Source organism: Oncorhynchus mykiss, chromosome 11 (genome assembly GCF_057628025.1).
Source record: "Oncorhynchus mykiss isolate SJ-2025 chromosome 11, ASM5762802v1, whole genome shotgun sequence".
Lineage (NCBI taxonomy): Eukaryota > Metazoa > Chordata > Actinopteri > Salmoniformes > Salmonidae > Oncorhynchus > Oncorhynchus mykiss.
In genome coordinates, this window is record NC_143032.1 from 29,669,649 (window position 1) to 29,686,768 (window position 17,120).

The 17,120-nt window shown below is 41.8% G+C and overlaps 1 protein-coding gene across 1 annotated transcript in view; it reads right to left on the reverse strand.

The window, feature by feature from the left end:
* Positions 1 to 3,676: 3,676 nt before the first annotated feature.
* The window catches only part of LOC110535564 (cadherin-12-like), a 208,501-nt gene continuing 195,057 nt past the window's right edge, over positions 3,677 to 17,120 (reverse strand). Inside the window, exon 12 of the mRNA XM_021620630.3 lies at positions 3,677 to 5,065. Coding sequence (XP_021476305.3) covers positions 4,521 to 5,065 — 545 coding nt within the window. The 3' untranslated portion in view covers positions 3,677 to 4,520. The remainder of the gene's footprint in view (positions 5,066 to 17,120) is intronic.

Genomic DNA, 17,120 nt, shown 5'->3' on the forward strand with positions numbered 1-17,120 from the left:
TCCCCAGACTGGTGGGCCCTGTGGCAGCCCCACGCACCAGGCTGTCTCTCCGTCTCCTCCCTCAAGGTTCTCCTTCATGTCCAGCGCTGCCAGAGCCTCCCTCAAGTCCGGTGCTGCCAGAGTCTCCCGCCTGTCCCGAGCTACCAGAGTCTCCCGCCTGTCCGGAGCTACCAGAGTCTCCCGCCTGTCCGGAGCTACCAGAGTCTCCCGCCTGTCCGGAGCTACCAGAGTCTCCCACCTGTCCGGAGCTGCCAGACTCTCCCGCCTGTCCGGAGCTGCCAGACTCTCCAGCCTGTCCGGAGCTGCCAGACTCTCCCGCCTGTCCGGAGCTGCCAGACTCTCCCGCCTGTCCGGAGCTGCCAGACTCGAGCCTGTCCGGAGCTGCCAGACTCTCCCGCCTGTCCGGAGCTGCCAGAGTCTCCCGCCTGTCCTTAAATGGCCAAGCCAAAGCCCGGACTTGAACCCAATCGAACATCTCTGGAGAGACCTGAACCAGTTTTCGCTTTGTGGGGTATTTTGTGTTGATTGATGATGGAGAAAAAAAAGAATAAGGCTGTAACGTAACAAATTATGAAAAAAGTCAATTGGTCTGAATACTTTCCGAATGCACATATGGAAATGTGTATGGTGCCTCAAACAATTGAAATGTTGATAGTCAATGACAATTCATATTTCAAATCACACGTGCTCTGTCTTATTGAATTACTCCAGAATTGACAATTTAACTGTCTTAAAACCTGTTAAATCTACCCCCACCTTTTTTGAAAATTCTGTTAAAAATCGCGCAACTTTTCAGCGTCCTGCTACTCATGCCAGGAATATAGTATATGCATATGATTAGTATGTGTGGATAGAAAACACTCTGAAGTTTATAAAACTGGTTAAATCACGGCTGTGACTATAACAGAGCGTGTGTTTCATTGAAAAACGCAAGAAAAACTGCTCTCTGAAAGCAAAAAATAATTTCCATAAGTCACTTCCACCAGTTGTTAAAGGAGAACAGAATTTAATGGAAATTTGCCTGCACTTCATACAAATTCCGCACGATGGCGCCATTGTACTAATTTTCAATCGAATTAATTGTTGGAAAATCCATCTGTCTGACCCCAAGTTTTCCAGTCTTCACCCGGATGCAGTTCAAGGAGAGATCAGATTGCATTGTTTTTGAAGTGAGGACCTATTGAAGAGACATCGCCCTGTAATCGTTTTGATAGATTATAAACGTTTACTAATACCTAAAGTTGGATTACAAAAGGATTTCGAAGTGTTTTGTGAAAGTTTATCGTCGACTTTTTTAATTTTAAAAAATTACGCAGCGTTTAAAAACGATGAATTTTTCTGAATGACACTACTTCTATACAAAGCTATTTTGGGTATATATGGACCGATTTAAACGAAAAAAAGACCCAATAGTGATGTTTATGGGGCATATAGGAGTGCCAAGAAAGAAGCTCGTCTAAGGTAATGAATGTTTTATATTTTATTTCTGCGTTTTGGGTAGCGCCGTCTATCGCAAAATCTGTTGTTTACGTGTCGAGCTGGCATTTTGGGGGGTGCATGCTATCAGATAATAGCTTCTGATGCTTTCGCCGAAAAGCATTTTAAAAATCTGACTTGCTGGCTAGGTTCACAACGAGTGTAGCTTTAATTTAATACCCTGCTTGTGAATTTTGATCAAGGTTTGAGTTTTAACGAGTACATTTAGCATTTAGCGTAGCGCATTTGCATTTCCAGGTGCCTACTTGGGACATGTGCGTCTCAAGTAGATTCAAGAAGTTAAAACGATAGTAGGTTAAAAAAACTGCATGTACTTATTCCTCATTAGGAAGGGAGTGCATGCGTCTACCAGGGAGTGTATACTGGTATTATGTGTAAACCCCTATCACTGAAAATGGACATTGGAGGTAGTAGACCACAGAGGCATGGTAGAATTATTCAAAAAAATATCATAATCGTATTTGCTTCAGTTTCTCTTTGGCTTTGAGTGCTGTGTGTTTAAAATCCCTGAGCTATTCAGTATCTGTCAGATGACTTTCTCTCTCTCATATTTATGCAGGAGGGGGAACGTCCCTTAGTGCTGATGTCTGTATTTGGTTTGTCTGCGTCTGTCCACTGTCGGTAACAGGGTGACTTTGCTGACATGGCAGTGTTGTGATTTTCAGAAAGGCCACACTACAGCAGGGGGATGTGCTGGTCCATAACAACAGACACAGAGATTAAACAATACATTCGTAATTGCAAAAGCCCACTATTCAACCTTGATAAGGAGTGAAGGGGGTGACTATTGTTCATTATACAATAGCTGGTTCAAATCGTGAATTCTGATTGGTTAAAACCTCATTTTCAGCCAGTGTCTATTCCACAAATTACCACTGGCTTAATATATGATGTTAAATGCACTGTTTCATCTGACTTTTCAAACCACTGTCTCATCAGCCCAGCCAGGCAATTTATAAACTTGTGCTACATCTAGACATGATCTCACATTTCTTTTAGACTAACATTTCATTTTCAGCTGCGGAGATTTGGATAAACCTTGCTGTCTGTCTCTCCAAAATTTGCAACATTGTTTCAATCTTCAAATTCAATCTCCAGCTATCTCATAGTAATGAACATGCCGGGACGAGAAAGACAGGCAGGCAGCGTTTCTCAGCCAGTCGAAATAATGAATCAGCTGACATCATTTCTATAGATATACTGTTTACGAAGAAATGTCAATTGAAAAAAGGTAAAACGAAACGAAGTGCAGCTAGTTTGCAGTCTTTACAGCTTCAGTTTGAAGTAATTGTGTTAGCAGTGCTGTTGGCTAGCTCCTCTGACAAGAGAGAACATTTACTATGCTAGGCAAAATCGCGCCTGATTAGCTTATTTTTATGGATGTATCCAAATAAACGTCACTAGAAAACTGCTTAAACAACTACAAGTGCAGCTACTGTTGTTATACTAGCTGCACAGTTTGACATGACTGTAAGTTAGCTGTAGTTGGCTAGCTAGCAAACAAGGGATAATAGCCGGTCGCGCTCATAGAAAAAGAACCAAAAGACTGAAAGACTGGGTCGTGTCTCTGGCAACCGAACAGATAGAACAAACGACCAGCTGGCTAGGGCAGCAATCCTAGATTTGTGTTGGGACTATAGCCTATAGAAGGATGAAATAGTATGGATAAATTCATCAAAGTATATATTTTTTAATGAAAATATGTCAATCATTATTTAAATATATTGGTAACCCGTTGTATAAATCTGATTATGCCCTCAAAGCCGATGTTTGGAGGACTTCGTCTTGGGCCTAACAACACCCAAGCCATCCTACAAAACACCAGCTTCTCGGGCATTATCACTTAAATAAACAAAGACCACAGAGTTACCACTTCAGTCTCTGGCCTCGGGGTATAAAGCTGTTTAGATGGTGCCTGTTCCCATTTCCATCCATCTCATCCATACCGCTCCCCTTTGACAATATTGTCACCAGAAGTCATAGACATTAAATCAGCTCACATTGGCCATGGACAGCATTTCAGTAGATTGAGGCTATAGGGTCCTTATTCAATCAAAACTGGTATCCTGTTTTCTGGATAAAAATAATATTACATTTTTCACACATAGCCAAACCAGATTGAGTGTTCGTTCCCAACATTAAAATAAAATAGAACAAAACATAAATAAATTAAACATGGTTGTTTTTTATCAGTGGTGTTTATTTATGAAAACAGTATTTATTACATTGGCTGAACTGCATTATCTAGGTTAGCCCTAAATTAATTTGAACAACAAGTACAAGTCTATACACCTGACTCACCTGACTGAAATGTCAATTTTCGTGTGGGTCATGGAATAATTAGAAAATCCTCAAGTGTCTTCAAAAATCAAAAATATGTATATGGTTAAGACATAAATAGATAAATACGTTACCAAAGGAAACCAACAAAACCAAAAACACCCAGACAATAAATAAATAATAATAATAAATAACATTCGGAATATTTTTTGGCCAAACTTGGGCCACATAATTGTCTCATAACTTGTCCAACTGAGAGTAGTCCCAAAACGACATGCTTCTGTCTGCCAGTCAGCCTATGCTTGCATGACCAGTTTTATGCCAGTGTCTTTGAGAGAGAGAGAGGGAGAGAGAGAGAGAGAGAGAAGGAGACAGAATGTATGTGTAGTGAATAAAAAAAAAAATCTGAAAACAATTATTTTGAGGCACTTTTAAGGATGTCAAAGAAGAAAATGCTTGCATTTTCTGTGTTTTCTGTCTTTATTCCCCCTAGAAGTGAATACATAAAGAAGAATAAATAAGACAAAAAACAATATTCAATATAAATGTAATTGAAAGGCTGTCTTTTTCAACTCGCTATCTATCCTCCTTTTAAACATATTGCGATTGACGATAGAAAGAATAAAATTCAACAAATTGATTTGCAAAAAATAAAACCCTGAAATAGAAAAAAAACACAAAAACATTTTGTTAAGAATGCCATTTCATGTCCACTTTTGGAGTCTACTAAGTGAATAACATCATCAATGTCTGTTTTCTGTTGTTGTTGTTGTCGTTGTGTCTGCTTGAGTATGCGACTGCTCTCCGAATATTCCCGCCAGAGTCTTAAATCGAGGACCCCATTTGTTGAGGTAATCATAGTCCTCATCGGCATCTACTACCAGAGACTCGATGGAGCTGAGCGACTCTGCTACAGAGCCCTCTCCCTCATAGGCATAGGTAGCTAGAGAGTCATAGGGTGGGGCCGAGTTGTCCACATCGTTTTCCTTCAGTCGCTGATTGATGAAGTCACGGATATCTTCACTGTCTTGGGAAACAGGAGTTCGTTTTTTGCCGGTTTTGGGGTCGGGTTTGACATCCCGTCGGAGAAGGTCCCGGTTCTCTTTCAGAAGGTTCTCCTTAATGACTTTGGGGTTGCGGAGGGTGCCCATGTCGAAAGCGTGGGTGTCCTCTTCGCCCCCTCCCTCATCGTCGTAGTGGATTACATTGTCACGGATGTCCTCCTTGGATGTCATCAGAGTCTCCTTCTTCTTCTGTCGTCTCAGACCTACGTAGATGACCACGATCACTGGAGAGAGATCACAGAGAGAATAACGCATTAGTGGTTTATGAAACTATGAATCACTCTTAATGGTATTGGAAGCCTAAATGGTGCTATATGATGTTGCTAATACAGCATTGGAGAGAGATCAAAGATGATAGATGACACATTAGTGGTTGATGAAAAGTATGAGATAATATAAAGTTCAACTTGCATTAGGGAAATGTAATGATCAATTGTTTGTTTTTTTGGTGGCTTGAGAAGGTAAACATTTCCATGGTATGCATTCATGTGACTTGCCAAAGAAGAAGTTACCAAATTTCCCACACATATTGTTCCTTAGCAACAGACGTTATGTACTGACATGACAAAAAACATGACATAGTCTTCTGACATTGCATTGTAGTCAAGCACTGATCACGGCATGGGGGTGGTATTCTTAAGAATGTACCTCCACAGATCCTTCCAATTTCCCTCTAACTGGAGCTGCCCATATCGAACACACATCTCCTACACTCATTTTGTAATGTAAGGGGATGAAAGATTATTCCACTGTTTTTTCCTCCTTGCTGTGGTAAAAACAGTACATTTCCCATATGGGTCTTCTGTTGGACAATTCACAAGGGAAAGAAATGCACAGTTCAACACATGTATAGAAAGTATTCAATTATAATGAAGAAACAAATTGGTTGAAAATTGACAAAAACAATAGAAAGCATGAGAGCTGTAATCTTGACTGCCCTTCTTTTCCTTCTCCTTTGCCTTCTCTTCTACGATATTAGTCAAACAGTGCGTCAGCTCCCCCCAGTGGTCAAGGTTTGACATGCATGGTCATTATTATTTGGACAGTACTTACTTGGGTGGTAGCTGGGTGTGGTCTAATTATAATGGTCTGGGGAGGTAACGCTAATGCCAGACAGGCCCTCATGCCAGCCAGTTTGACAGACAGCTTGATTCCCCCATCATTTACACGCAGGAGGGAACAACTGTGTCAGCTTGACATATCCACCACAAAAACTAACTGGCTTTCAAAAAGAGAGTTATCCCTGTAAGTTGTGATTCACTCTGGCACTTTCTCTGGGACAGCGTGACTTGATGGAATAACATCGATGCCAACCATAGCCTCAGGGCATGTTGACTCTGAGCTCTGATAACAGTTCTCTCACCAAGTGGTCAACCGTTTCAACACTAACTCTACATTCACAGAGAGCAAAGTGGGTGAAGAAGGCCATGTTCATACTAACAATTACTCCTTGAAGTTGGCTAGACTAATTCATGAAAGAACACTCGTTGAACAATCTCTAAACCCCATTATCTTTGTGGACGTGTAATTTCTAAAAAGTTGACATCGTGGAGACTTGACGTCATGGTGTGGTCCAAGTAACACATTAATAAAGAATTATCCTGGGTACATGCACATCTTAGATGCAAGGGCATAGTATTAAATGATGTGGCTACTAGCACTAGCGGCAAATAGCAAATTATGCTTTCTGAATCTCAATATTATATCGACATTATTAATTCAAATCAAATAAACCTTTATTGGTCACATACACATGGATAGCAGATGTCAATGTGAGAGTAGCGAAATGCTTGTGCTTCTAGTTCCGACAGTGCACTAACATCTAACAAGTAATATAACAATTCCACAACAACTACCTAATACACACAAATCTAAAGAGGTGGAATAAGAATATGTACATGTAAATATATGGATGGGCGATGACCGAGCGGCATAGGCAATATGCAATAGATGGCATAAGATACAGTATATACATATGAGATGAGTAATGTAAGATATGTAATCATTATTAAAGTGTCAATATTTAAAGTGACAAGTGATCCATATATTAAAGTGGCCAATGATTTGAGTCTTTATGTAGGCATCAGCCTCTCTGTGTTAGTGATGGCTGTTTAACAGTCGCTCGGTCCCAACTTTGATGCACCTGTACTGACCTCGCCTTCTGGATGGTAGCTGGGTGAACAGGCAGTGGCTCGGGTGGTTATTGTCCATGATGATATTTTTGGCCTTCCTGTGACATCGGGTGCTGTAGGTATCCCAGAGGGCAGGTAGGTTTCCCTCAGTGATACGTTTCACAGACCGCACCACCCTCTGGAGAGCCTTGCGGTTGTGGGCGGTGCAGTTGCCGTACCAGGCGGTGATAGAGCCTGACAAGATGGTCTCGATTGTGCATCTGTAAAAGTTTATCAGGGTTTTAGGTGACAAGCCACATTTCTTCAGCCTCCTGAGGTTGAAGAGGCGTTGTTGTGCCTTCTTCACCACACTGGCTGTGTGGGTGGACCATTTCAGTTCATCAGTGATGTGTACGGCGAGGAACTTAAAACTTTACACCTTCTCCACTACTGTCCCGTTGATGTGAAATAGGGGGTGCTCCCTCTGCTGTTTCCTGAAGTCCACGATCATCTCCTTTGTTTTTGTTGATGTTGAGTGAGAGCTTGTTTTCCTGACACCACACTCTGAGTGCCCTCTAACCCTGTAGGCTATCTCATTGTTGTTGGTAATCAAGCCCACTACTGTTGTGTCGTTAGCAAACTTGATGATTGAGTTGGAGGCGTGCATGGCCGCGCAGTCATGAGTGAACAGGAAGGGGCTGAGCATGCACCCTTGTAGGGCCCCAGTGTTGAGGATCAGCTAAGTGGAGATGTTGTTGCCTACCTTCACCACCTGAGTGCGGCCCATCAGAAAGTCCAGGACCCAATTGCACAGGGCGGGGTTAATTAATGATGATTTTGGAGAGTACTACGGTGTTGAATGCTGAGCTGTAGTCAATAGAACAGCATTGTTACATAGGTATTCCTCTCCAGATGGGATAGGGCAGTGTGCAGTGTGATGGCGATTGTGTCGTCTGTGGACATGTTGGGGTGGTATGCAAATTGAAGTAGGTCTAAGGTGGCAGGTAAGGAGGAGATGATATGGTCATTGACTAGTCTCTCAAAGCACTTCATGATGACAGAATTGAATGCTATGGGGCCGATAGTCATTTATTTCAATTATCTTTCCTTCTTGGGTACAGGAACAGTGGTAGCCATCTTGAAGCATGTGGGGACAGCAGACTGGAATAGGGAACGATTGAATATGTCCGTAAACACACCAGCCAGCTGGTCTGCACATTCTCTGAGGACGCGGCTAGGGATGCCGTCTGGGCCAGCAGCCTTGCGAGGTTTAACACGTTTAAATGTCTTACTCACATCAGCCATGGAGAAGGAAAGGGGGGCCCTCAGTCTGTGGTAGCGGGCCGCGTCGGTGGCACTGTATTATCCTCAAAGCGGTCAAAGAAGGCGTTTAGTTTGTCTGGAAAAAAGACATTGGTGTTTGTGACGTGGCTGGTTTTCTATTTTTAGTCCGTAATTGCCTGTAGACCCTGCCACATATGTCTCGTGTCTGTGCCGTTGAATTGAGACTCTACTTTGTCCCTATACTGACATTTCACTTGTTTGATTGCCTTATGGGGGGAATAACTACACTATTTATATCCGACCATATTCCCAGTCATCTTTCCATGGTTAAATGCAGTGGTTTGCGCTTTCAATTTTGCGCGAATGCCGCCATCTATCAACGGTTTCTGGTTATGGTATTTTTTCAGAGTCACAGGGTGTACAACATCTCCAATGCACTTCCTTATAAACTCACTTACCGAGTCAACATATAAATCCTTGTCATTCTCTGAGGATGCCTGGAACATTTCCATGTCCGCGTGATCAAAACCATCTTGAATTACGTATGCATGCATCATAACACACTTGGTTGATATGAAGCTGATACATAAACTTACACTTTAACAATGAGAACAGTGATACATCTAGTACTTTATAATGTTGTCTGGAACAGTGATATTCAGCATTTTGAGTCAGTTCAAGGTTGGATTGCCTCTGAGTGTCCTGTGTGATCTGAGGCATAGGTTGATGGAAAAGACTTGTGTACTTCAGACCTTTTTAAGTTATGTACAAGCAATTAAGTAGATTAAGGCCTAGTTTCAATCATATCAAGCGTTTACTGGCGATAGCAGACCCCAGCGTAGCGGATGTTTTGGCTGTGTCGAGATGGAGCCCTCAAATTGGTGAGCAGCTGCACTTGCAATCATTGACACGAAGCCACACCCGCCCCACTCCTGTAGAAGTTCAGAACGAGAAAGTGTAGGCTATGTAGAAATAATTAAGCTGAAATTGAAAATCATTAAACAACATAATGAGGATTTATATCATCCTAATGGAAGTGTAGATTACATCTCTCATTCCAGTGTTAGAACTTGTAAACAAGGCTGCATGGTATTTCTGTAAATGCAGCTCCATGGAGCCAATCGCAATGTCTGCTTTAGGTATAATGCCGGGAGCCACTTGTGGATTTGACAGCTCTAACACAGTTCCACCCCTGACACTGTCAAAACAACTGCTATGCGGAAATTGGCTGAAGAGGATCTGATTGAATCGAGCCCTTAGTAAAGTAAGTAGCCTTGCATGAGCGAGCTGGAACGGCTTATAAAGGAGGAGCTTATCTATTTTTTCTGTAGCGTGAGGCAGCTTGATGTACAAGTACACCACCTGGACAGGAAACTAGTATATCTCCTTATTGCTGAGTGCCAAGCAGAGAAGCATCAGGTACAGTTTTTACAGTCTTTGGTATAATTTGGCGTAGAGGTCAAACTAGCAACCTTCCAACCTCAGAGTGGATACTCTAACCACAAGGAAACTGAGTTAAAGCACATAGCATAATTGTAAGCAACAGTATGCAATGATATGACATTTGGATCGTTGTCTTGATATCCAGTTCCCAGGTGGTCCTATGTCTCCTCCTACACCTTAGACTGTAGATCAAATAATTAATGTACTATTTGTAATTACAGCCTATTTGATTGCAATTCAATATACAGCTAATCCTGTAACCCAGGTGCTGTCAGCGTGAGCTACAGTGGGGAGAACAAGTATTTGATACACTGCCGATTTTACAGGTTTTCCTACTTACAAAGCATGTAGAGGTCTGTAATTTTTATCATGGGTACACTTCAACTGTGAGAGACGGAATCTAAAACAAAATCCAGAAAATCACATTGTATGATTTTTAAGTAATTAATTAGCATTTTATTGCATCACATAAGTATTTGATACATCTGAAAAGCAGAACTTAATATTTGGTACAGAAACCTTTGTTTGCAATTACAGAGATCATACGTTTCCTGTAGTTCTTGACCAGGTTTGCACACATTGCAGCAGGGATTTTGGCCCACTTTTACAGACCTCCAGTTCCTTCAGGTTTCGGGGCTGTCGCTGGGCAATACGGACTTTCAGCTCCCTCCAAAAATGTTCTATTGGTTACAGGTCTGGAGACTGGCTAGGCCACTCCAGGACCTTGAGATGCTTCTTACGGATCCACTCCTTAGTTGCCCTGGCTGTGTGTTTCGGGTCGTTGTCATGCTGGAAGACCCAGCCACGACCCATCTTCAATACTCTTACTGAGGGAAGGAGGTTGTTGGCCAAGATCTCGCGATACATGGCCCCATCCATCCTCCCCTCAATACGGTGCAGTCGTCCTGTCCCCTTTGCAGAAAAGCATCCCAAAGAATTATGTTTCCACCTCCATGCTTCATGGTTGGGATGGTGTTCTTGGGGTTGTATTCATCCTTCTTCTTCCTCCAAACACGGCGAGTGGAGTTTAGACCAAAAGGCTCACTTTTTGTCACATCGGACCACATGACCTTCTCCCATTCCTCCTCTGGATCATCCAGATGGTCATTGGCAAACTTCAGACGGGCCTGGACATGCGCTGGCTTGAGCAGGGGGACCTTGCGTGTGCTGCAGGATTTTAATCCATGACGGTGTAGTGTGTTACTAATGGTTTTCTTTGAGACTGTGGTCCCAGCTCTCTTCAGGTCATTGACTAGGTCCTGCCGTGTAGTTCTTGGCTGATCCCTCACCTTCCTCATGATCATTGGTGCCCCACGAGGTGAGATCTTGCATGGAGCCCCATAGCGAGTGTGATTGACCGTCATCTTGAGCTTCTTCCATTTTCTAATAATTGCGCCAACAGTTGTTGCCTTCTCACCAAGCTGCTTGTCTATTGTCCTGTAGCCCATTCCAGCCTTGTGCAGGTCTCCAATTTTATCCCTGATGTCCTTACACAGCTGTCTGGTCTTGGCCATTGTGGAGAGGTTGGAGTCTGTTTGATTGAGTGTGTGGACAGGTGTCTTTTATACAGGTAACGAGTTCAAATAGGTGCAGTTAGTACAGGTAATGAGTGGAGAACAGGAGGGCTTCTTAAAGAAAAACTAACAGGTCTGTGAGAGCCGGAATTCTTACTGGTTGTTAGGTGATCAAATACTTATGTCATGCAATAAAATGCAAATGAATTACTTAAAAATCATACAATGTGATTTTCTGAATTTTTGTTTTAGATTCCGTCTCTCACAGTTGAAGTGTACCTATGATAAAAATTACAGACCTCTACATGCTTTGTAAGTAGGAAAACCTGAAATATCGGCAGTGTATCAAATACTTGTTCTCCCCACTGTAGCTGAGCTTGGGCCAGGAGCATCACTCCCTGAAGTAGCATGCAGAGCCGAGCAACACAAGGCAGAGCAATGCAAGGCAGAGCAGAGCAAAGCAAAACAAGCATGGCATAAGGAAAGCAACAAACGCAAAGAAAGATGACAGCACCCTCGCTCTAAACAATAGCATCTTATAGATTACGTCATTGTAAGATCACAAGACCTCAGAGATGTAAATATCACCCATGCCATCAGAGGTACTGAAGTCTGCTGGACTGACCACCGCCTAATCAAATCTGTGATGGCCATCAGACTGGCCGCCAAGCAAAGAAAGCAACCCATAACCTCTACACAGAAATACAACATCTACAAACAACAAGCAGAAGAGCTAAATGACTGTCCTGTCCATCTGAACAAAACCTCCCTGAATGATACTCTGATTGCAATACCACCGATGTTCAGTAAGACTGGGTGGCCTTGAAGGAAGCCATCCACAAGGCATTTGCAGATACTTTCACATGTGAGCCTCCGACATTTAGTGAAATGATGCTTAATCACATTCAGTCAATTATAGGTGTGACTAAATGGACGTGACTGGCATGCCAACCCATAACTCTAACCATTACCCTGACCTTAACCTTAACCCTGCCCTTAATCTTAGCATCTAACCATAACCAATTAGGTAATTCATCATTGGTTTGCAAATTGATCATATCCCTTTAGTTTTTCTTGATCGTATGCTCTGTAGTGGAGTCTGGGTGGAGGGAGAAAAATACTAATTTTATGGCTAAAGATGAAATTCTTTTGATTATTCTGTATGGGTCATGGCCATACTTGACCTACTGTACACTGTAAAAAATGAACCAGTTTTAATAGCCGACCATCACACAATATCACAAAGTGATATTTACATCCCCTCTCTGACTTTCTCACTACTACACCAAAATGGCTAATGTTTTTTAACAAGTGTATATTTTTCAGTGTAACATTTCTAGCGTTGATTCAGGTGTTAATTTGAGATTTACAGAGTTAATCTAACACTCATTGGTGTAAAAGCAGCCCAGTGTTGGTGTTAATAACCAGTGTCAAACCAAAACCATCATGATTATATTTCCCAGCATACTCTATTGGAGGTTGATTGTTTTAACTGTTTGTACATTAATTGATTAATTAATCTTGCTTCCAAAATTTAAATAACATACATTTTTCAAAACTAATCCAATCTGTTACTTGGATTTATTGCACCCTTTACTCAGTACTTTGTTGGAGCACCTTTGGCCGCGATTACATCCAAGAGTCTTCTTGGGTATGACACTACAAGCTTAGCACACCTGTATTTGGGGAGTTAATCTCATTCTTCTCTGTAGATCCTCTCAAGCTCTGTCAGGTTGAATGGGGAGAGTCGCTGCACAACTATTTTCAGGTCTCTCCAGAGATGTTCGCTTGGATTCTAGTCTTTGCTCTGGCTTGGCCACATAAGGACATTCAGAGACTTGTCCCGAAGCAACTCCGGCATTGTCTTGGCTGTGTGCTTAGGGTCGTTGTCCTGTTTTGAAGGTGAACCTTGATCCCAGTCTGAGGTCCTGAGCACTCTGGAGCAAGTTTTCATCAAGGATCTCTCTGTACTTTGCTCCATTCATATTTTCCTCAAGCCTGACTCGTCTCCCAGTCCCTGCCACTGAAAAACATCCCCATAGCATCGTGCTGCCACAACCCTTCTTCGCCGTTGGGATGGTGCCAGGTTTCCTGCAGACGTGACGCTTGGCATTCAGGCCAAAGAGTTCAATCTGGGTTTCATCAAAACAGAGAATCATCTTGTTTCTCATGGTCTGAGAGTCCTTAACCTCTTGAACCTCTGGGGGCAGTATTTCATTTTTGGATGAAAAACGTTCCCGTTTCAAATAAGATATTTTGTCACGAAAAGATGCTTGACTATGCATATATAGCTTTGGAAAGAAAACACTCTGACGTTTCCAAAACTGCAAAGATATTGTCTGTGTGTGCCACAGAACTAATGCTACAGGCGAAACCAAGATTAAATTTCATACAGGAAGTGAGACAGATTTTGAATGGGCTGTGTTCCAATGTCTCCTTATATGGCTGTGAATGCGCGAGGAATGAGCCTACACTTTCTGTCGTTTCCCGAAGGTGTCTGCAGCATTGTGACGTATTTGTAGGCATATCTTTGGAAAATTGACCATAAGAGACTACATTTACCAGGTGTCTGCTCGGTGTCGTCCGTCGAAACTATTGCATAATCTCCAGGTGCGTGCATTTTTCCATTTTGTTCAGAGGAGAAACCAAACTGCCACGAGTGATTTATCATCGAATAGATATGTGAAAAACACCTTGAGGATTGATTCTAAACAACATTTGCCATGTTTCTGTCGATATTATGGAGTTAATTTTGAAAAAAGTTTGCCGTTGTAATGATTGAATTTTCTGGTTTTTTTCTTAGCCAAACGTGATGAACAAAACGGAGCGATTTCTCCTACACAAATTTTTTTTGGGGAAAAACTGAACATTTGCTATCTAACTGAGAGTCTCATTGAAAACATCCAAAGTTCTTCAAAGGTAAATGATTTTATTTGAATGCTTTTCTTGTTTTTGTGAAAATGTTGCCTGCTGAATGCTAGGCTTAATGCTATGCTAGCTATCAATACTCTTACACAAATGCTTGTGTGTCTATGGTTGAAAAAGCATTTTTTGAAAATCTGAGATGACAGTGTTGTTAACAAAAGGCTAAGCTTGTGAGCCAATATATTTATTTCATTTGCGATTTTCATGAATAGTTAACGTTGCGTTATGCTAATGAGCTTGAGGCTATAATTACGCTCCCGGATACGGGATTGCTCGTCGCAACAGGTTAAGGTACCTTTTGGCAAACTCCAAGCTGGCTGTCATGTGCCTTTTACTGAGGACTGGCTTCTGTCTGGCCACTCTACCATAAAGGCCTGATTGGTGGAGTGCTGCAGAGATGGTAGTCCTTCTGGAAGGTTCTCCCATCTCCACGGAGGAACACTGGAGCTCCGTCAGAGTGACCATTGATTTCTTGGTCACCTCCCTGACGAAGGCCCTTCTGCCCCGATTGCTCAATTTGCCCAGGCGGCCAGCTCTTGGAAGAGTCTTGGTTGTTTCAAACTTCTTCCATTTAAGAATGATGGAGGCCACTGTGTTCTTGGGGACCTTCAATGTTGCAGAAATGTTTTGGTACCCATCCCCGAGTCTGTGCCTCGACACAATCCTGTCTCGGAGCTCTACGGACAATTCCTTCGATCTCATGGCATTTGTTTTTGCACTAACATGCACTGTCAACTGTGGGATGTTATATAGACAGGTGTGAGCCTCTGTGACCACGAGACATCCCGAAAATCAGTCTTCTCACGAAAACGTCTGTACCTTCCGAATGATTTGGCTTACAAACTAAGAGAACTCCATTGAAAGCTGCTACTCTTTGCTCTAGGACACCCACAAGCCTCACAAGACTCGTCTGAAGGTCCAGGTACCAGTTTAAAAAATGAATGGAAGTATATTTGGAGATGTGCCTAAAATAAGGGGATAAATACATAAAATAAAAATAGTTTCCTGATCTTTCTTATATCTCTCAGATATAGGACAGACACTTCAAAACAATTTTTTTGGGGGGGACTACCTGTTGTTCCATGTAGTGAATCTCATTTTATTAGTGTTCCCTTCGCACGCCAATCCTGTTAACGGGATTGATTTGACAACACCCAGTGAAATATCAGTGCGCCAAGTTCAAAAACAGAAATACTCATAATATTAATTCATAAAACATACAAGTGTTATACATTGGTTTAAAGATTAACTTCTTGTTAATCCAGCCACAGTGTCAGATTTCAAAAAGGCTTTACGGCGAAAGCAAACCATTATATTACCTGAGGACAGCACCCCATCAAACAAACACATGAAAATCAAATTTCAACCCGCCAGGCGTGACACAAAAGTCAGAAATAACAATATAATTAATGCCTTACCTTTGAGGATCTTCTTCTGTTGGCACTCCAATATGTCCATTAAACATCACAAATGGTCCTTTTGTTTGATACATTCCATCGTTATATCTCCAAAATGTCAATTTATTTGGCGTGTTTAATTCAGAAAATACACCGGTTCCAACTCGCGCAACATGACTACAAAGTATCTAATAAGTTACCTGTAAACTTGATCCAAACATTTCAAACAACTTTCCTAATCCAACTTTAGGTATTTTTAAACGTAAATAATCAATTTAAGATGGAATAAACAGTGTTCAATACCGGACGAAAACAATGTGGAGCGAGCTTTTAGGTTGTGCGCCCCAACCACAACAGTACACTTGGGTATCCACCCAGATAGGAAATGGCTACTTCTTCATTTCTCAAAGGAAAAACATCAACCAATTTCTAAAGACTGTTGAAATCTAGTGCAAACGATAGGAACTGCAAGCAAGTGCCTTAGAAATCTAGATCCACATAGAAATCCCATTGAAAAAAAGAGAGTGTCCTCCTTGGGGTTTTGCCTGCCAAATAAGTTATGTTCTACTCACATACATCATTTTAACAGTTCTAGAAACTTTAGAGTGTTTTCTATCCAGATCTACCAATTGTATGCATATCCTAGCTTCTGGACCTGAGTAGCAGGCAGTTTACTTTGGGCACACTTTTCAAACCGGATGTGAAAATAGTGCCCACTAGCCTTAAGAATGTTTCATCAAATATTTTTTGTTGTATATATATATATATATATATATATATATATTATGCCTTAAACCTGTTATGGCTGCATCCCTTTGTTCTCAATTTCCGCCTGAAGACATACCCTAATCTAACTGCCTGTAGCTCAGCCCCCAGAGGCAAGGATATGCATATTATTGGTATCATTTGAATGGAAACATTCTGAAGTTTGTGGAAATGTTGAATGTAGGAGAATATAACACAGTAGATCTGGTGGAAGAAAAGAGAAAGAGCATACGTTTTCTGTTTTTATTGTTGTAGTATCATCTTTCACATGTACTAGAATAGCCACTCAGACAGATAGGATGCTGGAGATAATTTTGATGGATGACACAAGAGGGCAACTGTAGGTATGCAACGCTTCAGACTGATAACTTCAGGAATGGGTGAGCTACATGACATTTAGCATGAAGTCACCCAGGTGTCCCACACAAGTTGCCCAAATGTACCCAAGTGGCTGAATTGGTGAAATGACCTATAACTATATACAGCAGTGCAAATAACTATATACAACATATCAAAAAGCAATTCTAACACACACACACAACAAAAACAAAACATTTAAAAAAATATTAGAAAATGAATATTTAAAAAAAACAGTACACCCTTTGGAAGTCCTCGACACAATATTTTGCTGCCTGTGTCATGTCACATAGCAGTCTCTTTCTGATGTAAAGCAGAGGCAAACTGAACAAGTCGTGCAGTTCATGCGACACAGAACACAACAACGCCTCCATGCTGTGTCATTTTGGCCCTGAGGCACAGTCATGCCTGCAGTAATGAACTGTGGCATATGAACACCACTGGGGGCAGAGGTAGAGCGGGCAGCTTGGCACCGGGGGCTCC